The sequence below is a fragment of the Oncorhynchus masou genome, chromosome 29 (assembly GCF_036934945.1).
Source record: "Oncorhynchus masou masou isolate Uvic2021 chromosome 29, UVic_Omas_1.1, whole genome shotgun sequence".
Classification (NCBI taxonomy): Eukaryota; Metazoa; Chordata; class Actinopteri; order Salmoniformes; family Salmonidae; genus Oncorhynchus; species Oncorhynchus masou.
The window spans coordinates 67,457,785-67,484,661 of NC_088240.1; the positions used below are offsets into that span (position 1 = coordinate 67,457,785).

The 26,877-nt window shown below is 43.3% G+C and overlaps 1 protein-coding gene across 1 annotated transcript in view; it reads left to right on the forward strand.

The window, feature by feature from the left end:
- The window catches only part of LOC135520361 (dynein axonemal heavy chain 5-like), a 67,725-nt gene that overhangs the window by 2,191 nt on the left and 38,657 nt on the right, over window positions 1-26,877 (forward strand). The window contains exons 2-33 of the mRNA XM_064945852.1: window positions 5,144-5,278; window positions 5,491-5,575; window positions 5,779-5,918; window positions 6,388-6,606; window positions 8,613-8,750; window positions 8,957-9,133; window positions 9,393-9,506; window positions 9,766-9,873; window positions 10,168-10,290; window positions 10,535-10,750; window positions 13,483-13,590; window positions 13,698-13,783; window positions 13,901-14,222; window positions 14,586-14,792; window positions 15,056-15,227; window positions 15,518-15,663; window positions 15,981-16,146; window positions 16,362-16,616; window positions 16,805-17,001; window positions 17,460-17,696; window positions 17,913-18,114; window positions 20,502-20,737; window positions 21,188-21,406; window positions 22,617-22,679; window positions 22,935-23,173; window positions 23,306-23,546; window positions 23,764-23,963; window positions 24,462-24,615; window positions 24,857-25,020; window positions 25,588-25,744; window positions 25,919-26,131; window positions 26,589-26,813. Coding sequence (XP_064801924.1) covers window positions 5,144-5,278; window positions 5,491-5,575; window positions 5,779-5,918; window positions 6,388-6,606; window positions 8,613-8,750; window positions 8,957-9,133; window positions 9,393-9,506; window positions 9,766-9,873; window positions 10,168-10,290; window positions 10,535-10,750; window positions 13,483-13,590; window positions 13,698-13,783; window positions 13,901-14,222; window positions 14,586-14,792; window positions 15,056-15,227; window positions 15,518-15,663; window positions 15,981-16,146; window positions 16,362-16,616; window positions 16,805-17,001; window positions 17,460-17,696; window positions 17,913-18,114; window positions 20,502-20,737; window positions 21,188-21,406; window positions 22,617-22,679; window positions 22,935-23,173; window positions 23,306-23,546; window positions 23,764-23,963; window positions 24,462-24,615; window positions 24,857-25,020; window positions 25,588-25,744; window positions 25,919-26,131; window positions 26,589-26,813 — 5,664 coding nt within the window. The remainder of the gene's footprint in view (window positions 1-5,143; window positions 5,279-5,490; window positions 5,576-5,778; window positions 5,919-6,387; window positions 6,607-8,612; window positions 8,751-8,956; window positions 9,134-9,392; window positions 9,507-9,765; window positions 9,874-10,167; window positions 10,291-10,534; window positions 10,751-13,482; window positions 13,591-13,697; window positions 13,784-13,900; window positions 14,223-14,585; window positions 14,793-15,055; window positions 15,228-15,517; window positions 15,664-15,980; window positions 16,147-16,361; window positions 16,617-16,804; window positions 17,002-17,459; window positions 17,697-17,912; window positions 18,115-20,501; window positions 20,738-21,187; window positions 21,407-22,616; window positions 22,680-22,934; window positions 23,174-23,305; window positions 23,547-23,763; window positions 23,964-24,461; window positions 24,616-24,856; window positions 25,021-25,587; window positions 25,745-25,918; window positions 26,132-26,588; window positions 26,814-26,877) is intronic.

Genomic DNA, 26,877 nt, shown 5'->3' on the forward strand with positions numbered 1-26,877 from the left:
CTTTGGACAGGCAGTAGCCAAATGCTGGTTGCCCTTTTGAATTTGATGTTTGGGTGGATTGTTTTGTCACTCAACATTTCTCCAGACTCGTTGGTCCCCTAATTTTTGAAGGATTGGCTCTGTCATATTAATCTTCAGCTGCTGGCACTTTCATCTCACCCCACTTTTCACCACTTTACATTAGTGTTATTCCTTTCTAGTTTCAGTACAACATGCATACAACATGCACACGGGTGAATGGCTTTTATGAAGAAGTCATTGTGTTCCTTGGTTGGATTGAACTAGGCCTAGCCTAACAATGATTTTCACAACATAGGTCTCGGCCTAGTATTGTGCATTGCTCTTAAACACCATCCATTCTCTGTTGGTCAATCCCTTCCTCAAGTAATTGGACCACAGGGCTCTTTTATACCTGTCCAGGTGAGACATGTCTGTAACTCTAACTGTCTGTAACTGTAGCCTCTACTCTACTGTATAACAATGACCCATTCAGCCCCAAGCCCCATTGTCGAAGTTGGTAAGGTGATAGCAGTGCTTTTGATAATTACCTAGCCTACAGGGGGTCACCCAATACTACACTATCTAGTTAGCAAGCCTCTGTCTGAGGAGAAAACAATATTATAATTTCAGATAGTAACCTTTGGGCTGGAAAATAAGTTGCTGATCGCTGGCAGTGCTTGTTCTGCAGTGCATGCACTGGAATTCTTGTCTGTGTTCTCATGAATAGTAATTCATGTCAATTAAGAGGGTAGATTCCGTAAATAGGTTGCTTTGTTGAGAGTGGCGATGCTTCACTTTAAACCTGACTATCAAAATAAGGTAAGCTGACCTACACAGTTCTGTTACATGACGTTACTTAGACTACACCCAGGTCCCTATCTGTGACCAAATCATGCATTTCATCATGAATGTTTTAAGAAACCAACAATTGTATTTATCTTAATACCATAACAGTCTCCTGGACTGTTTACCAGACCATTGTGTAGATAGCCTACAGGCTGAACCTCTATGTTGCCCATCTATAAATGATCAATCAGAGGTATGGATTTTACAGTACTGGGGATTCATGAAAATACAGAGGTGGGTAGTAACACACTACAAGTAACACGTTACAGTACTTGGGTAGTTTTCTTTTAGGAATGTGTACTGTACTTTAACTTGAGTAAATTCTGCAGGGAAAAACATACTTTAAAAAATATTTTTCAAATGTATCAAAACATTGTGAATATCACTGTCTTATTGCTTTTGTCAAATTTAAATTGGCTGCAAAAGGCTCTATTTCTTGTTTGCCTTTCTTTAGATTTTATGTAAATAACTGGTTAGTTAATTGAAAAACATGTCACAAGTGTCATAGTTCAATGTAAAACCGTATACATTTGTATTTAGGTTATTGCTTTTTGATCAACTTACACAACAAAATTAGCTACTGTGAGAACATAAACAAAACGTTGAGAGAATGAAAATTAGGCAGATGTGTATTGGAGAAGAAAGTCAGTACATTAACTTGTATTCAGTGGAACTAAGAAGCATTTCCATTAACTCTTGTTGTTTGATCAATTTGTTTTCTATTGTAGATCTGCATCAAGGCTGTGCTACTTATCACAAATATAGGCTAGTATTAAAATACACTGTCCACAATGTTTTGGTCATTACAGTAATATCAATGCAGTTTGGATCATTTGGAATGAGACTGCTCGCATCTTCAGATCATTGCCACATTATGTATTCGGGTAGGTAGCGCATAGAGCAGGGTTCCCCAACAGGGTTCCCCAACTCGATTTTGGCCCGTGGGTGATTTAATTTGGCCCCCAAGTTTTCTGAGCAAAAATTATTATAATATGCTACCTTTTTGGGACATTAAAGATTAAGAACACCAGCAAATCAGTTCCAAGTGGTAAAACATGTTCAAAAGTATTCCCACGCAGAGAGATATGTGATCGTATACAAACGTAAGCAAGGTTTTAGTCATATAAAATATATATATAATATATCATTATATGTTTGGCTTCTTGCTGCCAGTTTGCAGTCTATTTGTAATTATGTTCCGGCTCAATGACCATCCACTCAAGAGCACATCGTCCCGCGGCTGAATCTAGTTGATGATCCCTGACATAGAGGCTTATACTTGGCCTCGCCGCATGGGTTCTCTGTGGTTTAGAGAGGTCAAGGTTGGACACAATACCTGACACAGTAATAGGGGATTATGAAGGTTCCTTTTCATCTGTTTTGTCACCTGCACAATGGCATCATGAAGGCTTGGTGTACAATATACTGTGGCCTTCTACTGTGATACCCATCACCTGTGGCTGTGTGTCATGTGCCGGATCTTGGCAACTTGCCAGCGTCTTGAAGTTGTCTGAATAGTTTATAGGAGATTTTAACTTCACTGACAGTTAGCTCAGTTTAAGCAAGGTGGGGAGCAAACAAAGGCATGCCAGTTATTCTCCTGAGTGATCACAGTCACTCTTATCTTCTCTACAGCACTCACTGATCTCTATCTGTAGCTACATAGATTGTAGATGGTCGTTTGGGAGCTGGCTTTGATATGAGGAGCTAAGAGGCATGTCTAGAGCATTTAGAAAACAGCTCTGGAAACAGAGTGTCTCAAGAGTGATCAAGGTAAGAGATTGTCACTGTAGGACTTGTATGAGGATAGGAGAAGATGGAGTAGATCTACCGGAGACAACAAGCACCTAGTGGGTTCTTGCCAAATAATGGTTAGGGACAGGTCATCTATTTGATCACAGATTGGGGCTAATATGGTGTGCATGTTGCTGACTGTTTGATACATGTATAGGCTCCAGAGTACAACTAAACTGAAATCAGTCATTGGTCAAGATTGGCTCTCGGTCTTGTTCTGTAGAATTGTGATAAATTCAGTAGAAACAAGCAATTTCAGTCAGTATTTTTTGATACACTCTATGATAGAGACATTATTTGCAATGAAGTTCATTGCAAACGTCGAGTGGATTAGAAGACTCACAACGTCCAAACGCCCATGTCACAGTTATCAGTCTTTTTCTCCTGAAGTATTTTGTGATTTGTTTTGTCAGGATAGTTTCATTCTAGCCATTCAGTTCTTATCTAAGCTGAAAGCTTGCAGACAGTTGAGGTTGCCATTGTGTACGCTTGGTGCTTGGTGTGCTGTGGTGTGTGTCTGTAGGATGAAGCTTGAGGTGGCTGTTTGCTCATCATGAAAGCCTTGGACTGGAAACACTACCAGCCCAGGGAGCAGGTGTGATGTGTGTGTCGCCCAGCAACCCCTGTCTTGGCTAGCTTATATAAGCATGTATTTCCTCCAGTGGTTCTGTTCTGGCAGTGTGGTGAATCAGTAGTGTACTGGCTGGCCTGTGATGCACATGCTGCGTGTCTAATGGAACCCTTTTCCCTACATCATGCACTACTTTTGACCAGAGACCAAGCAGTGCACTATGTAGGGAGTAGGGCTCCATTTAGGATGCAGTCTGGGGCTTGGGTTTGTCCAATAGGTCAATAGCTGTGTTTGGTCTTTCGTGTCCAGGCTTGTTGACTGATGGCTGCTGCCTCTAATCTGCTGCATGACCTCAAGGCCTGCTGTAAATCTTTAGCCATCGTCTTCTGCTATCTTCTTCCACAGCCTTCTCCTACTCCCACCAGATACCTGGATGGAACTCATGTGGATATATCTTTTAATTGGGCTTATCCATTGGAGTTATCAATTAAGCCACAGTAAATGTGACTCAGACTTGGCCTTAACGTCTTTAAAGTGCAACAGACCAGTGAGCCGGCTTGGCATGAATAACTCAGCAGTCTGACCACACTTTATCCATGGTATCAAATACATTCTTACACACATGCGTGCGTCCACGCCCCCACGTTGATTTTGTCCCCCCACACCAGAATTGATCAGGACACACAGGTTGAAGTATGAAAACAAACTCAGAACCAATTATATATATTTTAAAAAAATGAATTTTACCCCGTTTTCTCCCCAATTTCGTGGTATCCAATTGTTAGTAGCTACTATCTCGTCCCATCGCTACAACTCCCGTACGGGCTTGGGAGAGACGAAGGTTGAAAGTCATGCGTCCTCCGATACACAACCCAACCAAGCCGCACTGCTTCTTAACACAGCGCGCATCCAACCCGGAAGCCAGCCGCACCAATGTGTCGGAGGAAACAACGTGCACCTGGCAACCTTGATTTGCGAGCACTCCACCCGGCCCGCCACAGGAGTCGCTGGTGCGCGATGAGACAAGGATATCCTACCGGCCAAGCCCTCCCTAACACTTCTCCAGACAACACAGGCTACATTCCAGACTGTCAATGGGGAAAATAAAACCAGAGTTTGAAAGCATCTGCATCCGGCCCACAAAATACAACACCAAGTCGGCTTAATTTATTGGCTTGCCTTTTTTCTGCCGTTACCTAGCAGCACCACCAAGCAACTCATTGTAGTAGATTTTACTATCTCTGTTCTCTGTCTTCTTTAACATGAGGCCCCCAGCCACTGGGCTGTCCAGGGTAGTGTTATAGGCTAGCCAGAAACAGTCTGTTTCACTGTATATAACCTGTGGATAGCTAGTGGGTAGGAGTGATATAGAAGACAGAGAAAGAGGCATAGCTAAATAGTCTAGAGTATAAGGAAAATGTTTTATCAGAGATCATGGTTCAAGAGATTTCCATGAAGGAATAGGCTATCACTTTCATTTTCACTTCTTTGTGTGGGATTTTGCTGTTTTTTAAAATTGAATTAATGGATTTTTACTGTTAATAACAAAGCTGCAGTATATATTGAAGATATTGTATTTTTTTCTGATATTTATTCAATGGAGTTTGCAAGTATCCTGAATTCTGCTGTCTTGGCTGACATGTGAAAGTGATTGTCATTCTGTGAACATTTTGAACAATGGCTGACTCAAAGTCTAGAAGGAGCAAAAGGGATCCTCAATCATTTCTCATATCTAACAGCAGGTTTGTTGCATTCAAAGTATGTGTGAATGACTCTGTTGTATCCAGTCATTATCATTTGAATTTCTTTAATTGTTTCTGGGCTGAAATATTAATCTGAATTTGGTTCCGCCTCTTGTCGAAGCAATCCGTCCAGTTTGAATCTGTACTGGGGTTGACTTGATGATACCCCTCTTTGTCTCTCTGTTTGCAGCAAAAGCTGAAAGAGGAGCGTGAGGCTAAGAGAGCTCAGCTGGATGGCAGACATGACTACGTCCTCAGCATCGTGGCTTCCTGCCTGGGCCTGGAGAAGGCTGACGTGGAGGATGCCATTCTGGAGGGAACTCAGGTAGGGCATAACACTTCACTGTTCCACCTCCATCAATCCCCTATACTGTGGTCCCTTGTGACAGACTGTTGAGTAGCTGGCCACTGCTTGCGGATGCAACATTTGTTTCTGCACACCTGTATGTATGGTAATAACTTGTGAAAAAGCGATTTAATCAAGTAAAGGTCAATTCATTGTGGAAACGGTGATTGTGATGAACCTGTCTCCCATAGATTGAGCGCATGGAGCAGTTCTTTGTGTCTGAGGGACTTCCTCATATCATGTTCTACTATCAGGATGTGGAGCCAGCTGAAGCAGGTGAGATGATTGGCCATGAAGGGAAATAATAGGGGAATATAATAATAGCAGAGTAATAACACAGTTAATAGTAGAGTTACAGCTCAAAGACAAAGAGGCTGAACCTTGCAAGGCTTGAGTAATGTATCTTACCCTTCTTCCGGTCGTAAAGATGATATAGTGGGTAACTGCTGTGTTTGTCTCCCTAGCAGCAGCATCAGCAGCAGCTGCCTTGGCCCCAAACCGGAGTAGGAAGGCCAAGGTGTTTGTCACTGAGGGCAAAGATGTGGCTCTGACTGGTGTCTGTGTGTTCTTCACAAGAGCCAATCCCTCCAAGGCTATCACCTCTGAGAATGTCCACAGGGTGAGTCTTCACCTTTACTATCCAACACAAGGCTCTCTAACCCTGTTCCTGGAGAGCTACGTCCTGTAGAGTTTTCACCCCAACCCTAATCTAGCACACCTGATTCTAATAATTAACTGATTGATAAACTGAATCAGATTAGTTACACTGGAATTGGATTGAAAACCTACAGGAGGGTAGCTCTCCAGGAACTGGGTTGGAGAACCCTGATCCAATACATAGTCGGCATTATACGTTTGATCAAGATTTATATGTCTAAAGGCTTAAACAATGTTTGTATAACAATGTTCTTATCATTCATAACACTATTTAACCTTGCCTTCAGGAAAACTGCTTAAAGAGTTTAAGGCTTAAAGCACACAATATTAGTAACAGTATGACACGTCAGCCCAATCCTTGCTTCTAAAATGGTGTCATCCCCTGGCCTACTGTGTGGTCATGTCTATCTAAAGTTCTCTGGCCCTGGTAGGAGGTGAATTTCAACATGCTGGACACCACGGAGGTAGGCCTGCTTAAAAGTGTGGAGCAGCTGCTGTCTGAGATCTTCATACCCAGCCTGAAGAAGATGGACCATGGCTGGGGAGAGCTGGCCAGCCCACAGGCCCAGTCAGTTAAACAGGAATTCATCAGCTCACTGGACAGCTTTGTGTCTGTGCTGGCCGGGGCACAGGAGAGCCTGCAGGAGAAGGTAGGTGACGCTCAACAGACCTGGCTTCAAATACGATTTAAAATATCTAAAATTACTTTCACATGCATTTCAAAGTACAGTGGCAAGAAAAAGTAGGGAAATCCTTTGGAAATACCTGGATTTCTGCATAAATTGGTCATAAAATTTGATCTGATTTTCATCTTGGTCACAACAATAGACAATCACAGTCTGCTTAAACTAATAACACACAAACAATTATACGTTTTCATGTCATTATTGAACACACCGTGTAAACATTCACAGTGCAGGGTGGAAAAAGTATGTGAATCCCTTTGGCAGCAATAACCTCAACCAAAAGTTTTCTGTAGTTGCGGATCAAACCTGCACAACGGTCAGGAGGAATTTTGGACCATTCCTCTTTACAAAACTGTTTCAGTTCAACAATATTTTTGGGATGTCTGGTGTGTACTTCTCTCGTGAGGTCATGCCACAGCATCTCAATCGGGTTGAGGTCAGGATTTTCTTCTGTTGAAGCCATTCTGTTGTTGATTTACTTCTGTGTTTTGGGTTGTTGTCCTGTTGCATCACCCAACTTCTTTTGAACTTCAATTGGCGGACAGACAGCATAACGTTCTCCTGCAAAATGTCCTGATAAACTTGGGAATTCATTTTCCCGTCGATGATTGCAAGCTGTCCAGGCCCTGAGGCAGCAAAGCAGCCCCAAGACATGATGCTGCCTCCACCATATTTTACAGTTAGGATGAGGTTTTGATGTTGGTGTGCTGTCTTTTTTCTCCACATAGTGTTGTGTGTTCCTTCCAAACAACTCAACTTTAGTTTCATCTGTCCACAGAATATTTTGCCATTAGCACTGTGGAACATCCAGGTGCACTTTTGCAAACATCAGCAATGGGTTTATTGGACAGCAGGGGCTTCTTCCGCAGTGTTCTCCCATGAACACCATTCTTGTTTGGTGTTTTACATATCATTCACTCGTCAACAGAGATGTTAGCATGTTCCAGAGATTTCTGTAAGTCTTTAGCTGACACTCTAGGATTCTTTTTAGCCTCATTGAACATTCTGCGCTGTGCTCTTGCAGTCATCTTTGCAGGATGGCTACTCCTAGGGAGAGTAGCAACAGTGCTGAACTTTCTCCATTTATAGACAGTTTGTCTTACCGTGGACTGATGCATATCAAGGCTTTTAGAGATACTTTTGTAACCCTTTCCAGCTTTAGCAAGTCAACAATTCTTAATCTTATGTCTTCTGAGATGTTCAAGGCATTGGTTCACATCAGGCAATGCTTCTTGTGAATAGCAAACTCAAATGTTGTGGGTGTTTTTTTTATAGGACAAGGCAGCTCTAACCAACATCCCCAACGTCGTCTCATTGATTGGACTCCAGGTTAGCTGACTCCTGACTCCAATTAGCTTTTGGAGAAGTCATTAGACTAGGGGTTTTCATACTTTTTCCAACCTACACTTTGAATGTTTAAATGATGTATTCAATATAAACAAGAAAATACGATCATATGTGTGTTATTAGTTTAAGCACACTATGTTTGTCTATTGTTGTGACTTAGATGAATTGATGACCAATTTATGCAGAAATACAGGTAATTCCAAAGGGTTCACATACTTTTTCTTGCCACTGTAATTATTCAGACATGTTTTATTTGAAAAGACAAGTAGTTGAATATTGGAATGTATTTGGAAAACTCAAATACACTGACTCAAATAAACTCCCATGTATTTAACCCAGGTATTTGAAAATAATATTTGAAATAAGTATTTGAAAATACTTTTAAAAAGTATGCTATTTATAGAAAATTATTTGAAAATACTTTAAAATAATTCCAATAGGTGTGGTTGATTTGGGCCACATTATTTGAAAGTACTCAAATACACAGAATATAAGTATTTAAATAGCAAATAATCAAACACACACACACACACACACTCACATGCTTATCAAAATAAACAAATGTAATTTTGCAATTACTAATATACGGATATACAATTGATATCATTATTCATTTAATTTAGGTGAATCTAAAAGAATGTGACGAATTTGACCTGAAGACACTGAAAGGCCCATCTGACTTCATTGCTGTGGCTAACAGCACAGAGGCAACAGAGAAGATAGAGGCCTGTATGAAAGTGTGGATCAAACAGATTGAACAGGTAAAATAGATTGAACCTCAATAGCATCATGCACACTTATCCCCTCCGTGGACCTGTTTTATTGTGGGTGGAGGTGTGTGTTTAATATAGTCAATACAATACAGATTTATTTATCCTCTCAGGGGAAATTACATCAAGATCCACCACATCTAACACAGTGTATAGATATTGCATTCCCCAATCAGCAGTGATTGTGTTGTATCCAGGTGCTGGCGGAGAGTGACCAGCTCAGGAAGGAGGCAGATGACCTGGGGCCGCGGGCCGAGCTGGACCACTGGAAGAAACGCATGTCCCGCTTCAACTACCTCCTGGACCAGCTGAAGAGCCCCGATGTCAAATCTGTCCTGGGCGTTCTCATGATGGCCAAGTCAAAACTCATCAAGGTGAGCAAGCTGTTACACCCTGACCTCCGTAACACAGGAGTAGATGTCAAAGGCCTGCTAATAAAATGTTAAAATCTCAATTTCGATTTTTTGCTACATGAGACTCGTTCGTGGGAGCCAGTCACATAAACAAATTAAGTAAAGTACTCCTCTATGCTTACTAAACATGGCTCTAATATCTGAATTCAGTTGGTGTTTTCTGTATTACTGTAGCAGAATAGGTACAGAGCATGTTTGATGACTGTATCTGTCCCACAAGTCCTGGCGAGAGCTGGACACCAGGATCACTGACTCAGCCAACGAGGCCAAGGACAATGTGAAGTACCTCTACACTCTGGAGAAGTTCTGTGACCCGCTCTACAACAATGATCCTGTGAGAGACTAATATTGTATAGTTTTCAATATAACAACTAATTTTCCTCTAAGATTTACTAACTACCGACTTACATAGTTTGCCAGTTTCCCGGGCCAAACAGATTATGCTTAATCCTGGACTAAGAAGAATCCTCAATTTAAAACCTTTTAGTCCAGGACTAAGCTTAATCTGTGAAACCGGTCCTCCATGTATATCGATCTTAATGGATTTGAAAATTCATTATTGTATGATTGTATTGATTGCTAAATGAACGCAGGTGTCGATGGTGGAGGCCATTCCAGGCCTGATCAATGCCATCCGGATGATCCATAGTATCTCCCGCTACTACAACACCTCAGAGAAGATCACCTCCCTGTTTGTCAAGGTCATTATTGCCAAGATAGTGTATTTAACCACCAAGAAGAAGAGGTGACTACATTTAGCTCACAATTAAAAGCTGCCAAATGTATTACATTTAATCATTAGGAGTGTATTGAAATCAATCTTGTCAATTCTTCTTTGATGTTCTTGGTGCATTTGGCCGCACCACCTGGTCTCATGTTAGCTGAAGTGTTGTCTACCTCCGTCCCAAGCCTGTTAACCAGTCATCCCATTGAGATTACTTATTAGAGTGGCACGTGAAATGTATCCTTTTTTCTTCGGTATCTCCATGTCTTAGGTTACCAACCAGATGATTACAGCATGTAAGGCTTACATCACCAACAACGGTTCTGCGTCCATATGGGACCAGCCTCAGGGTGTTGTAGCTGAGAAACTGAAAGCTGCTATCCACCTAAACCAGGTACTGCTTTCAACACACTATAACCAGATCATTTAAAATACTGTGCTAAATCAAAGAGCAAAGAAATGTGCTTTTTGAAAGTACAGGCCCTTAAGAGCTTTAATGTATAAAATAATATATTATATCTAGTGTAATACCACCACATCCTTTACGCACTTCTCACAAATGAACTATTTTACAGTGTAACTTCCTTTTCATGCTCCTCCAATGACTTTTCATCTGGATCCCATCGATCTCATTATAGGAGTACCAGAAGTGCTTCCACAAGACCAAGGAGAAGCTGGAGCAGAGTCCCTCCGAGAGGCAGTTTGATTTCAGTGAGATGTACATCTTTGGGAAGTTTGAGACGTTCCAACGACGCCTCTACAAGATCCTGAACATGTTCAGCACCATCACTACTTACTCAGCCCTGCAGGACTCCAAGATAGAAGGCCTGGAAACTATGGCAACCACTTTTCAGGTATAGTGTCGGGAGATTAGAATAGTTTGTAGACATTACCTTTTTAGACATGACTTTTTAGGCATGACCTTTTTGACGTTACCTTTTTAGATGTTACCTTTTTAGACATGATTTAACACATTGCATTTTTATACGTTACCTTTTTAGACGTTACCGTTTAATGTTACCTTTTTAAATGTTAACTTTTTAACTTTACTTTTTTAGACGTTATCTTTTCAGACGTTAGCGTTTTAAATGTTACCTTTTTAGACGTTATCTTTTCAGACGTTAGCATTTTAAATGTTACCTTTTTAGACGTTACCTTTTTAGATGTTTTTCCTTGCAACTGTAGTAATGTTATATCTGCTCTTTCTATTGCTTCCGCTGGACAGACTGCAGAAATGCAGGGTAAATGGGAGGTAACTTTTACCACAAGTTTTTTGTCCTTGTTTTTGTCCATCGGTGCATGCCTCATCATCATTATCATCAACTCTACCAAGCATATAGCCATACTAAACTCCTAACGGTCTCTCTTTCTAAAAGAGCTGCAAACTCTGGACCCCTACAAATAAGCCGGGCTAGACAATCTGGACCCTCTCTTTCTAAAATGATCCGCCGTAATTGTTGCAACCCTTATTACTAGCCTGTTCAACCTCACGTTCATATCGTCTGAGATCCCTAAAGATTGGAAAGCTGCCACGGTCATCCCTCTCTTCAAAGGGGATGACACTCTAGACCCAAACGGTTACAGACCTATATCTATCCTGCCCCGTCTTTCTAAAGTCTTCGAAAGACAAGTTAACAAACAGATCACCAACCATTTCGAATCCCACCGTACCTTCTCCGCTCTGCAATCTGGTTTCCGAGCTGGTCATGTGTGCACCACAGCCACGCTCAAGGTCCTAAACGATATCATAACCGCCATCGATAAAAGACAATACTGTGCAGCCGTCTTCATCGACCTGGCCAAGGGTTTCGACTCTATCAATCACCGCATTCTTATCGGCAGAATCAACAGCCTTCGTTTCTCAAATGACTGCCTCGCCTGGTTTACCAACTACTTCACACTGAGTTCAGTGTGTCAAATCGGAGGGCATGTTGTCCGGGCCTCTAGCAGTCGTCGGTGGGGGTGCCACAGGATTCAATTAACGGGCCGACTCTTTTCTCTTTATACATAAATGACGTTGCTCTTGCTGCTGGTGACTCTCAGATCCACCTCTATGCAGACAACACCATTCTACATACTTCTGGCCCTTCTTTGGACACTGTGTTAACAAACCTCCAAATGAGATTCAATGCCATACAACACTCCATCCATGGCCTCCAACTGCAAGCAAAACTAAATGCATGCTCTTCAACCGATCGCTGCCCGCACCCGCCCGCCCGCCGATCTAGCATCACTACTCTGGACAGTTCTGACTTAGAATATGTGGACAACTACAAATACCTAGGTGTCTGGTTGGACTGTAAACTCTCCTTCCAGACTCACATTAAGCATGTCCAATCCAAAATTAAATCTAGAATCAGCTTCCTATTTCGCAACAAAGCATCGTTCACTCATGCTGCCAAACATACCCTCGTAAAACGGACTATCCTACTGATCTTCGACTTCGGCGATGTCATTTACAAGATAGCCTCCAACACTCTACTCAGCAAATTTGATGTAGTCTATCACAGTGCCATCTGTTTTGTCACCAAAGGCCCATATACTTCCCACCACTGCCACCACTGTATGCTATCGTTGGCTGGCCCTCGCTTCATATTTGTCGCCAAACCCACTGGCTCCAGGTCATCTATAAGTCTTTGCTAGGTAAAACCCCGCCTTATCTCAGCTCACTGGTCACCATAGCAACGCCCACCCGTAGCACGCGCTCCAGCAGGTATATTTCACTTGTCACCCCCAAAGCCAACTCCTCATTTGGCCGCCTTTCCTTCCAGTTCTCTGCTGCCAATGACTGGAACGAATTGCAAGAATCCCTGAAGCTGAAGACTTATATCTCCCTCACTAACTTTAAGCATGGGCTGTCAGAGCAGCTTACCGATCATTGCACCTGTACATAGCCCATCTGTAAATAGCCTGCGTCTTGTAGCGTGGCATAATTTTCTGTTGTGTTATTGACTGTACGTTTGTTTATCCAATGTGTAACTCTATGTTGTTTTTTGTCCAGGTCGCAGTTGTAAATGAGAACTTGTTCTCATCTGGCCTGGTTAAATAAAGGTTCAATAAAAAAATAAAAACAAATGTAATGATCAGGAGCCATTTCAAAGTAAAAAGTAATATTTGTTACTCATCACAATATGTGTCCTCAATTTATTTGATTGCGGTGAACTTAGTATTCATTTTAATGAGCAGAAGCTGATCCATTACTAAGTCCTGATGGCCTTTTGTTGAAGTTGACAGTTTGTTCACAGGAGCCAGAATATACATATTTTATGGTAAGCTGCTCATTGGAGAAATTACTGCTATGTTATACACTGCCTTTCATCCCTGCCTTTGTACATGGAGGATCTTTAAATAGGGATGGTGTCCAGCCAGAAGCTGCATGTCATCATCATTCTACATTCTATATTATGTGGCCTACTACTCTGATTAAAATGAAATTAAACCCAACAGTCTCTTAACATTCAACGGAAACATTGTTGACAGTCTTTTGGCTTTGGTTGGAAGAATGAATACAGACACAAGAAATTATCAAAAGCCTCAAGAGCTTTGGAAAGAATGGAAAAATAACCTGTCTGCCTTTTATTTTCAGAGCATTGTATTGAGCATGAAGAAAAAGCACTACAGTTTCCTTGATCAGAGAAGAACAGACTTCGATCAGGACCATGATGAGTTTTGTAAAAATACCTCTGACCTGCATGTAAGTTTACACTTAACAACAAATTTACCAGTAAATCATAACACAACATATCTAAATAATCTCCTAATTTACTTGCACAATTGTTTGTTATGTTCATTTGCTTTCAGAATCAGCTGAAGACCTTCATGGACAACACTTTTGATACGATTCAAAACACAGAGAGGGCTTTGAATGTTCTCAAAAAATTTGAAAGGTAGTGTTATTTCAGTCCACCTCTATGTCAAACTAACCTTGAATTAATTTCAGTCCTTTTAACAGCCATTTCATTCATTCTCCATTTGATATCATAATCTCCCCTTACATCACCAAGCCTGGGCATTCCAGACCTGGGCATCGATGAGAAGTACCAGCGGATCCTTCAGAACTATGGGAGAGACATAGAGATGGTGTCCCGTAACTACACCAAGCAGAAGATGGATCCTCCCATTGGCCGGGACCTGCCACCGGTAGCCGGTAAGATCCTGTGGGCCCGCCAGCTGTACCGGAGGATCCAGGAACCCATGGATCTGTTTCAGGAATCCCCTGGGGTGCTGGCTACGCCCGAGGCCAAACGCATCATCAGGAACTACAACAGGGTGGCCAGGGTGCTGCTAGAGTTTGAGATGCTCTACCACAGTGGATGGATGAAACAGGTGAGACAGGGCCCCCCTCCTGGTTGTCTTATTTATTGTGATCTTAAAGGCAAAACTGATTCTTAAATCAGCATTCCTACTCTGAGACTCTTGATACGGTCTCTGGAGTACTGGCTGGACTTATACTCCAGTAGCATAGCAGCGTTAACTGTTACTGTTATTAATGCTGATCTGTACCTTATCTGTAGCCTGGTCCCAGATCTGTTTGTGCTGTCATAGTTGGCAAGACTGATATTACTTTTGATTGACTTGTTGATTTCCCACAGACATACTGTAGATGACTCATATCACTCATACACTCTTTTGCTCTCTCTCTCTCTCTCTCTTGTCTCTCTCTCTCTCTCACACGTTCTCACTCCCCAGATCGAGGAGGTCAGACTGGGCCTCCAGGCCTCTTTACTGGTCAAATGTCCCGATACGGGGGACCTGTTTGTCAACTTTGACCCCCAGATCCTGACTCAGATTAGGGAGACAGACTGCATGACCAGGATGAGGCTGGATATTCCTCCCTTTGCCGCCATCTTACAGCAGAAACAAGATGCCCTCAAGAAGAACTACAACAAGCTGCAGGTACACTAGTTTTTCCATGATGCCTTTTGATCAACTGAAGCATATTGAGCATGATACTGTATCCTGTATCTTAAAAAAAGTTTTATGTACACTCAACAGTAATACGAGGGCTGTCATTTCAATTCATTTTGAATTGAGTACAAAGCCCTATGAGATGGGATTTAGTCAGTAGAATCTTAATGTGAAGATTAGAAGACATTATAATGCCAGGAATGAAGTAAAGTGTTATTACTCATTTCTCTATTTCTGACGCCCATCCACAGCTGGTTCTGACGGAGAATGCCAGGGTCCGGGCTAAGATACAGAGTGCCTTTGGGCAACTGGTGATGCCTCATGTTGCTAAGGTGGACGAAGCCATTCTGCCAGGCCTGACCTCCCTCAACTGGACCTCACTGAATATCGAGAAATACCTCAGCTGCATCAACAGTGCTCTCAGTATGTAACCATGTCCAATCTAACCTTGTCAGCACTGTACTGTGCTCTGTCATAGCACCATACTATAAAACAGGAGAACAATCTCACCACAATAACCAGAACAGTAAGTACACCGAAACCTTGACGTCATTTGATCGCAGCTAATTGTGCCTGATCAACTCATGTCAAATATCCCATTGGAAAAAGTTATATCTGCTCTCCCAGTGAGCAAAGCTGATTGTAACTGCTGTTTCCTTGTGACCCCTGGTGACACCGTGGTGCTGTGTATGACCTCTGACCTGTGTGTCCAGTGGACCTGGAGCTGCTGATGGACAGAGTGAATGACCTGGTGGAGTTCAGGATAGACGCTGTGCTGCAGGAGATGAGTGGAGCCACACTGTGGGTTCTGCCCCTGGAGGAACCTTTCAGCTGTGAAGAGTTCGTTCAGACCACCAGGGTAAACAAAGATTCCCTCTGTATTATGTGTTAAACACATACACTACCGTTCAAAGGTTTGGGGTCACTTAAAAATGTCCTTATTTTTGAAAGAAAGGCACATTTTTCATCCATTAAAATAACCTCAAATTGATCAGAAATACAGTGTAAACATTGTTAATGTTGTAAATGACTACTGTAGCTGGAAACGGCTGAGTTCAATTGGTCAGGTGTAGTGGCTAGTTGGAACAAAATGGTGCAGTACCTGTAGCACTTCAGGAACAGGGTTGCCAACTCCTGATATAGGCTAATGTACTTTCTTCTGTTATGTCATGGTAGGATCTGTGTATAAAGGGAGCTCAGAGTCTCCATGCCAAGAGTTCCCTGGTGGAGGAGGCAACCAATGAGCTCATCAACATGCTGCTGGAGTTTGAGCTGAACAAGGAGGGGGACGAGGAACTTCGAGAGGAGAGCAGGACTGATATGGACCTAGTGGAGAGTGAAGGTACTATAACCTACAGTTTTAACTGTGGTAATCATATGATGCAGCAAAACTCAAACAGAGAGTGATAACAGGGTCAGCAAAATACAAGGGAAAGGGTACAATAGCAAAATGATTATTCAGGTGCACAAAGACTGAGTGTTACAGACTGAAAATGAGAAAGTGTGCGTGCCTGTGTCCATGCAGGTGTATTCACGTCTGTTCATGCCTCTTCCCAGGGGAGGAGGAGGGTAAGTCAGAGGGTCGCATCAACCTGCTGTCTCGTAACACCACGGCAGCGAGCACCACAGGCCCCCCGTCTCCCCTGGTGAAGAGGAAGAAGAGAGACCTGCTGGAGGTGATGGAGGAAGAGGCTCAAGAGCTTCTGTCCCACTTCAACCACCGTAACGTGGAAGCCCTGCTGAGGCTCACACGCAACACCCTGGAGACCCTCCGCAAACGCCTCCACGCCTCCTCACTACTGCATTTCCTGGGTAAGTTCCATTAATCCAATGTACTGTATTTATAAAGCCAAATTTACATCATCAGTTGTCACAAAGTTGTAACAAAATGCCTCCATTTGAGCTCCACCCTTTAGATGTTGGAGAAGGTGGAGCTGTCTAGAAGGGCAGGGTTTCCCATTCCATTTCTCCATACTTCAATACTGCCCATCTCCCCACAGCAGAGAGTGATTCCCCCAGCCGTCTAAAGGGCAGTGGTCAGCAGCCTATCTTCAGGACCAGTGTGACCCTGTCCATCCCCAATATCGCTATGGTCCCAGCCCTAGATGAGGTCCAGCAGGCTCTGAACCGGGCTGTGGAGTGTGTGGTCAGTGTCAGTAAAGGAGTCGGACAGTGGAGCAAGGAGAGGATCTCCAAGGTGGGCTTGCTTTGGGTTAAAGCTCCAATGCAGCAGTTTTTATTTCAATATCAAATCATTTCTGAGTAACAATTAAGTACCTTACTGTGATTGTTTTCAATTAAAATTGTCCCCAAAAAAATCCTTCATAGCAAAGAGCAATTTCTCATGCAAGAATTTGCTAAGACTGTCTTGGAGTGGTGAGGGGAGAACTGAAAACTAGCTGTTATTGCCAGGTCAAAACACAATCCAACCAAAACAGGCTAAAAATGTCAGGCAGTTTTTTCAAACAGCTCGTACACTAAAAGGCAATATCATAATTTTCATAGTATTCCAACCTCATTGTGTGGAAATATATATAAAACACATTCACATCAAATGTTTGACTTTAATATGTCTGTAACATCTGCACAATCATGAGATTATGGTTTTAGTTAGTCTTAAAACAAAGATGAATTATTCCGTTCATGCCAAAACAGAGGAAGATGAGTGAGAGACGCATGGCTGCTCTGAGACAGGACAAGAGTGACAGTGAGTCAGAGGACGGAGAGACCACCTACAGGAGTCTGGCTGACGGCAGTACCTCAGACATCTCCGCCTCTGTGACCCAGGCAATACCCTACCAGGCCAGGAACTACTACAAGAGTGTGTCTGAGAACAAGGAGATCATCAAGCTGGTGTCTGTGCTCAGCACCTCCATCAACTCTACCAAGAAGGTACATACAGGTCTACACACAAAACAAAAATAAAAAGTCTGTTTTCCTAACGTTCTGGCCGTAGTGTGTCAAATTCTAACTATTTTGTGTTTGATACTGACACCTATCCCCTAAGATGTGGATGTGAAAAGGAGACCTAAATCAAATCAAATCAATTAAATTGAAACTTTATTGAAAGTGCATTTAAAACCTGGCTGTTGTGTTGTCGTTGGCCAGGAGGTGATGAATGCTTTGGACCGCTTCAGTCGTTACCACCACATCTGGAGGAAGGAGCGAGAGGACACCATCCAAAAGTTCAGCCAGGGCAGCCCTCTACTGTCTGAGTTTGAGTCTCAGATCCTCTACTACAAAGACCTGGAGCTGGAAATCAATGCTGAGCCTGAGTACATCACTGTGGGAGCTCTGGCCCTCTATACAGGTAGAGTACATCACTGTAGGAGCTCTGGCCCTCTATACAGGTAGAGTGCATCACTGTGGGAACTCTGGCCCTCTATACAGATAGAATACATCACTGTGGGAGCTCTGGCCCTCTATAGAGTTAGAGTACATCACTGTAGGAGCACTGGCCTTCTATACAGGTAGAGTACATCACTGTGGGAGCTCTGGCCCTCTATACAGGTAGAGTACATCCCCGTAGAGCTCTTGCCCTCTATACAGGTAGAGTACATCCCCGTAAGAGCTCTGGCCCTCTATACAGGTAGAGTACATCACTGTGGGAGCTCTGGCCCTCTATACAGGTAGAGTATATCCCCGTAGAGCTCTGGCCCTCTATACAGGTAGAGTACATCCCCGTAGAGCTCCGGCCCTCTATACAGGTAGAGTACATCCCCGTAAGAGCTCTAGCCCTCTATACAGGTAAAATACATCACTGTGGGAGCTCTGGCCCTCTATACAGGTAGAGTATATCCCCGTAGAGCTCTGGCCCTCTATACAGGTAGAGTACATCCCCGTAGAGCTCTGGCCCTCTATACAGGTAGAGTACATCCCCGTAGAGCTCTGGCCCTCTATACAGGTAGAGTACATCCCCGTAAGAGCTCTGGCCCTCTATACAGGTAGAGTACATCACTGTGGGAGCTCTGGCCCTCTATACAGGTAGAGAAAATCACTGTGGGAGCTCTGGCCCTTTATACAGGTAGAGTACATCCCTGTAGGAGCTCTGGCCCTCTATACAGGTAGAGTACATCCCTGTAGGAGCTCTGGCCCTCTATACAGGTAGAGTACATCCCTGTAGGAGCTCTGCCCTCCATACAGGTAGAATACATCACTGTGGGAGCTCTGGCCCTCTATACAGGTAGAGTACATCCCTGTAGGAGCTCTGGCCCTCTATACAGGTAGAGTACATCACTGTGAGAGCTCTTGCCTTCTATATAGGTAGAATATGTCACTGTAGGTGAACTGGCCTTCTATACAGGTACCTAGCCGTGGGAAGTAGGGGTGCTTAGGGTGCTACAGCACCCCCTGAAAAATAAAAAAAATCTCAAATAAAATACAGGTAACTGTAGACTGACCTGTAACTCTATAACTTTCTCCCCGTTATGTGAAATTTCAAGCTATTTTCACTGCTGATCCCCTGCATTAACATCACAAGACAACCCTGCCAAATATGACTGCACATGTTCTTAGTAGTATTTCACAATACCATTATTTCATTTTTCAACCCTGTGTAACCCTCTCACCAGGCTTGAATTTGACTCTCACAATATTACCTTACGTAGAGTATCTCAACAGCATGGGATGTTAGGTGAGAAGGACATCTCCAATAAGAATCCCTATTGTAAACTATCTAGGTTGATGACAACTAGGACATTAACTTTAGATTTTTGTTATTGTACAAGGATATGCTTTCCCATGCATTAAATTAAATTGCAACAGTAAATGACTCCACCAAGGCAACATGCATAAGGTTCAAAATGTGTATTATTACATTTTCAAAGCACCACATCAAAATAAATTAAAAATAATAAACCCCAATGAGTCGTGCACAACCCATGTCCAAATGATTTCTATCTTGCTTAACCCGTTGGCGCGCGTTGGAGCTCAACAAAAAAATGACGACACACATAAAGTCCCGAAGCACACCACCGTTGTGGTTACTCACGACTCGTAGATATTCCCTCAGTGAAGTATGCCAGTTCCGTTCAGGTTTCCTCACAAGATCCACAGCAAGCACAGCTATTAATGCAGACAGTACTCTTTAGCAGTAACCGATATCCCATGGGAACGTGAACTCTTTCATCTTTCCCAAGCAATTCCCTCTCGGCGTTGCACGATGCTAGGCTAACCTCAAGGCTGGCAAATACCTCCTTGATGAAAATGTAGCTTCAGTCTACACTAAGTCTTTCTTAACAAAATTATAACAACTCTCTTGTAAAATAAAATTGGTATTTCCCTTCACAACTCGGTAGGTATGGGTTTTGTTCTATTTGTATCATCTTTTATAATTTTTCACCAACGGTCATAATGTAATGTCCATCCTTTTCTCAACGTCTCTCTCCCTCTCTATTTTTCCCAGGCCTCCCGTTAACCAGGTCAACTCTCCCATTGGACACAGCTAAAAAAGAGACCTTAAACCAACCTATTCACTTATACATTAAAGAAATATTTCTTCAAAAGAAATGCGTTAACAACATTACAATTCGGGAGCAATTCGATCACCTTTTCAATATAATACCAATTAATTATAACAAATAAGATCAATACTTGGTTCTAACAAGAATAAACTCAATACTTGGTTCTAACAAGAATATTACAACTGCATGAATATCTGGTTATTATCATACTAATATCTGATTTGTTGTTGAACAGCTGACCTGAAGATGGCCCTGACTGTGGAGACTAAGAGCTGGATGGTGGACTACGGCCTGCACTGTAACAGGAAGTACCGGACAGATATGGAGAACATCTTCACGTTAGTGGACGAGGCGGCAAAGAAATTGAACCGACCAATCAAAGACTTGGACGACATCCGCATCGCCATGGCATCGCTGAAGGAGATAAGAGAGCAGCAGATCTCCATTGACTTCCAAGTGGGACCCATAGAGGTAGGGAACACAAATGCACACTTCTTTCAGAGAGACAGTGGTGGAAAAAGTACACAATTGTCATATTTGAGTAAAAGTATAGCTACCTTAATAGAAAGTGACTAAAGTAAAGGTGAAAGTAAGCCAGTAAAATAGAACCTGAGTAAAAGTCTAAAAGTATTTGGTTTTAAATATGCTTATGTATCAAAAGGAAAAGTATAAATAATAAACATTCCTTATATTAAGCAACACTTTCATTCAGTAGGAGGCAAATCTTAATTCCCGCCTAAGTCAAATTTCTACTTAGTCTATGGGCCTTTGTATCAACGGGTGATAATTCGACTTGGGTGGAAGTTAGGATTTGCCCATAGTTTGATTAAGTCCTTGCAGTCTGTATTTGGTTGTGAGAAGACACTGGAGATCTGTGTTGTACCATGTGTCTGTTCAGTGCTGTGCATTCCCCTTTCCTAGGAGTCCTATGCCATGCTCCATAAGTACGGCCTGGTAGTGGCGAAGGAGGAGGCAGAGAAGGTGGACACGCTGCGCTACACCTGGGAGAAGCTGCTAGCCCACAGCACAGAGGTCCAGAATGAGCTGGTGTCCCTGCAGCCCAACTTCAGAGGAGAGCTCATAGACAACGTGCAGACGTTTGTGGAGGACTGTGGACACTTCTATCAGGACTATGACAAGGTTCAGACACGTCTCACAGCTCGTTCTAGGTCTTACTCACAACTACACCTAACACCAAGGCTATCTAGGTCTTACTCACAGCTACACCTAACACCAAGGCTATCTGGGTCTTACTCACAGCTACACCTAACACCAAGGCTGTCTAGGTCTTACTCAAAGCTACACCTAACACCAAGGCTATCTGGGTCTTACTCACAGCTACACCTAACACCAAGGCTATCTAGGTCTTACTCACAGCTACACCTAACACCAAGGCTGTCTAGGTCTTACTCACAGCTACACCTAACACCAAGGCTGTCTAGGTCTTACTCACAGCTACACCTAACACCAAGGCTGTCTAGTTCTTACTCACAGCTACACCTAACACCAAGGCTGTCTAGGTCTTACAGCTACACCTAACACCAAGGCTGTCTAGGTCTTACTCACAGCTACACCTAACACCTAGGCTGTCTAGGTCTTACTCACAGCTACACCTAACACCAAGGCTTTCTAGGTCTTACTCACAGCTACACCTAACACCAAGGCTGTCTAGGTCTTACTCACAGCTACACCTAACACCAAGGCTGTCTAGGCCTTACTCACAGCTACACCTAACACAGAGGCTGTCTAGGTCTTACTCACAGCTACACCTAACACCAAGGCTGTCTAGGTCTTACTCACAGCTACACCTAACACCGAGGCTGTCTAGGTCTTACTCACAGCTACACCTAACACCAAGGCTATCTAGGTCTTACTCACAGCTACACCTAACACCAAGGCTGTCTAGGTCTTACTCACAGCTACACCTAACACCAAGGCTGTCTAGGTCTTACTCACAGCTACACCTAACACCTAGGCTGTCTAGGTCTTACTCACAGCTACACCTAACACCAAGGCTGTCTAGGCCTTACTCACAGCTACACCTAACACAGAGGCTGTCTAGGTCTTACTCACAGCTACACCTAACACCAAGGCTGTCTAGGTCTTACTCACAGCTACACCTAACACCGAGGCTGTCTAGGTCTTACTCACAGCTACACCTAACACCAAGGCTGTCTAGGTCTTACTCACAGCTACACCTAACACCAAGGCTGTCTAGGTCTTACTCACAGCTACACCTAACACCAAGGCTGTCTAGGTCTAGACATTTCTATTTCTATTACAGTTAACTTGGAGCGCTCTAAGTAAGACTGCTAGCTAATTGCTGACACAGGCTGTGTTTCATTCCCAGGACGGTCCCATGGTTGTCGGACTGGCTCCCCAAGACGCTAGTGACAGACTCATCATGTTTCAGGTGAGTACAGTGTGTATCTTCAAGAGAGGAATCTACAGTATATACCTCTCTGCAGCACTTCATTAAGTTGATACATTCACAGAGGTTTTCATTCATATGTTCTATGTCTTATTTGTTTAAATGTGTTACTTATTTCTACCATATTTAACATAGCCAATAACATGCATGATTGTATTATTGTGTGTTGCATGGTTTTGGAAATGATATATGTGACCATTCATGCACTTTACTGTACTTTTCATTTTGTTTGGTCAGAATCGCTTTGACAACCTGTTCCGTAAGTACATCACCTACACTGGTGGAGAGGAGCTGTTTGGCCTGCCTGTGACCCAACACCCTCAGCTGCTGGAGATCCGGAGACAGCTCACCCTCCTCCAGAAGCTCTATGGACTCTACAACAGTGTCATCGACACCGTCAACGGCTACTATGACATACTCTGGGCCGACATCCACATAGACAGGATCAATAATGAACTTCTTGACTTCCAGACGCGGTAAGGAAACCAAACTACAACCCAGACCATGAGAGACATTTACACAGAACTCACTAATGAATAATCTCATTGAGGATTTACGTTTCCAAAAGGAAGTTAGATGTTTGTGTTATTTCACCCTCTCATTTCCAGTTGTCGCAAGCTGCCCCGTGCCCTCAAAGAGTGGAAGGCATTCCTTGACCTGAAGAAAAGTATAGATGAGTTCAACGAGTGTTGCCCCCTACTGGAACTGATGACCAACAAGGCCATGATGACGCGTCACTGGAAGAGAATCACCGAGGTGACAGGACACAGCTTCGAGGTGGAGACGGACACTTTCAAGCTGCGCAACATCATGGAAGCTCCGCTCCTCAAATGCAAAGAGGAAATTGAGGTGATTATGTATTTTTGTTGCTGTTGTTGGTGCTGGTAGGTGCGGGTAGGATCCAGGTAATTTATTCTCTATAGCCGTACAACTACCGGTACTCCACTCACCATAACTATTCTGTACTGTAAATTGAGGGTAGAAAAAAAGGTTTGACCTCAATAGGACAAGTTGGTAAAACAAAGGTAAAATAAAGATACATGTTGTTTGAACTCCCGCTGGGCAGGATATTTGCATCAGTGCAGTGAAGGAGAGGGACATTGAGCAGAAGCTGAAGCAGGTGATTGCTGAGTGGGACAACAAGACATTCACCTTCGCCAACTTCAAGACGCGAGGGGAGCTGCTACTGAGGGGCGACAGCACCGCTGAGATCATTACTAACATGGAGGACAGCCTCATGGTGTTGGGATCACTCATGAGTAACAGGTTAGACTAGAGACCTACTAGAGGCATAAATGACTTAGCCTGGAAATCTCGACTGATTTCTGCTTCATGTTTATTAACAATAGTTAAATATAGCCTAAGTCAGTCTTTAATTTTGAGGCAACAAATGACCTGGGGGTTCGGAGTGATATATGATTTCTTCTCAATTGTTTATCATATTTCAGCACAGGAGGTTGGTGGCACCTTCATTGGGAGAACAGGCTCGTGGTAATGACTGGAGCGGAATCAGTGGAATGGTATCAAACACATGGTCTCCCGTTGTTTGATGCCATTCCATTTGCTCCGTTCCTGGCCATTATTATGAGCCCCCTCAGCAGCCTTCGTTGTATTTCAACATCCAGTTGACTTGTCATCTAGAGTTCAACAGTTGTGTTGTTTGTGTTTAGACAGTTGTGTTTAGACTGGGGGTGCTTTGCATTGTACAGACGTTTAGTGTTTGTGTACTGTAGTAGTCAATCATTGACTCAGATGATGACACAGGTACAACACGCCATTCAAGCCCCAGATCCAGAAATGGGTTCAGAACCTTTCCAATACCACTGACATCATAGATAACTGGATGACTGTCCAGAACCTGTGGATCTACCTCGAGGCTGTGTTCGTTGGAGGGGACATAGCCAAACAGCTACCCAAGGTAAGAACAAATACATTGACTTTTCATCTGAAAACATGTCTTTAACTTTACGCTATTAATCAAATTGACTTATAAAGCCCTTCTTACGTCAGCTGATGTCACAAAGTGCTGGGGTTCCACAATTTCAGGAACTTTTACAGTGCCCTGGTTTTTCAGAAATCATGTTTTTTGGGGTGGGGAAACCCAGGAACTTTTTGCAAACTTAGGAATGACAATGTAGTCTGAATCATCTGAATGACAGGAGGCGAAACGTTTCTCCAACATCGACAAGTCCTGGGTGAAGATCATGATGCGGGTCCATGAGATGCCCAACGTGGTGCAGTCATGTGTGGGGGACGAGACCATGGGACAGCTGTTGCCTCACCTGCTGGAACAACTGGAGATCTGTCAGAAATCTCTCACTGGGTAAGTCTATCTGAATGTCTATCAGAAGTTTCTTACTGGGTGAGTCTGTCTGGAGGTCTGTCAGAAGTCTCTGGGTAACTCTGTCTGGAGGTCTGCCAGAGATCTCTGGGTAAGTCTGTCTGGAGGTCTGTCAGAAGTCTCTGGGTAAGTCTGTCTAGAGGTCTGCCAGAAGTCTCTGGGTAAGTCTGTCTAGAGGTCTGCCAGAAGTCTCTGTGTAAGTCTGTCTGGAGGTCTGTCAGAGGTCTCTGGATAAGTCTGTCTGGAGGTCTGTCAGAGGTCTCTGGGTAAGTCTGTCTGGAGATCTGTCAGAAGTCTCTCACTGGGTAGGCCTATACTTATACTTTGAATTTGTTTTAAATAGTTGAATTGAAAGTATTCATGTACCAGTATGACACCTTCCAATTTTGCCTGCGTTGTACATTGGTAGCTTGATGATGTGTACTAAACTAGTATTATTTTCAATGCTTTTTTTAGGGGGTAGATCAGCTTTAATATTGCGGATAGATTGTAGCTTCTGACTATCCAGTTTTCAACCCTTGGTTGTGTGTGTGATTGTGTGACTCACAGGTACTTGGAGAAGAAGCGTCTGCTGTTCCCTCGGTTCTTCTTTGTGTCTGACCCGGCCCTGCTGGAGATTCTGGGCCAAGCCTCGGACTCCCACACCATACAGGCCCACCTGCTCAACGTCTTTGACAACATTAAATGTGTCCGCTTCCATGACAAGGTACAGTAACGCACAGACAGACATATCCTTTTTTTTTATTTTTTTCTATCTACAATTCTTTCTACAATTTTTCTACAAGTTACTTATTTGACTATTAGTAGTATTTGTCCTTCTGCAATAGTAACTACCCCAAATTCAGCAACATCAATAGTATCTGCTCTTCTCTCTCCACAGATGTATGACCGGATCCTGGCCATCTCGTCCAGGGAGGGGGAGACGGTAGAGCTGGATCGGCCGGTGACGGCTGAGGGGAACGTGGAGGTCTGGCTAAACGCCCTGCTGAAGGAATCCCAGAGGTCTCTTCACCTGGTCATCAGACAGGCTGTCCTGGCCATCCAGGACTCAGGCTTCCAGCTCATTGAGTTCCTGGACTCTTTCCCTGCTCAGGTGGGGAGACATGGGATACATCCTAAATGCCACCCTATTACATAGTCCACTACTTTTGACCCAGGTCCTGTTTAAAAGTAGTGCACTATATAGGGAATAGGCTGCAATTTGTGACACAGTCCTGGTCTTGGGGTCATCATTCATTCTCTTTTTTATAATGGGATAGATTACCTTAACCTTGACCTTGGAGCAATGGCCTTGTAGTTAGACTTTCCCATGCCTATGTTTCATTACCCAATACCTGATCAGGGATTCCTGCTTTTCTGAAATTATCCTCCATTATTGTATAACTGAAACTGATCTACACCTTATCCAAATTCCAGACTTTCCTGATTTTATACATTGTCCTGATTGCAGCCCTGATTGATAGGAAGACATGTAAGCCAGGAAAGATGACTTTAAGCTCTCTCATTGATGTCCTATCATGATGTCCTCTCTTTTTGACTCCATCAACCAGGTTGGTCTGCTGGGAGTCCAGATGATCTGGACCAGAGACTCAGAGGAGGCCCTGACCAACGCCCGCTACGACCGTAAGATCATGCCCAAGACCAACCAGTTCTTCTTGGAGTTTCTCAACACCCTGATAGACATGACCACTAAGGACTTGGCCCCAATGGAGCGGGCCAAGTATGAAACACTCATAACCATCCATGTACACCAGAGGGACATCTTTGATGACCTGGTGAGTGGACTGGAATCGCAAACTGACTCAGTGGCTAAAATAGTACTTCAACCCTAAAGGTCCC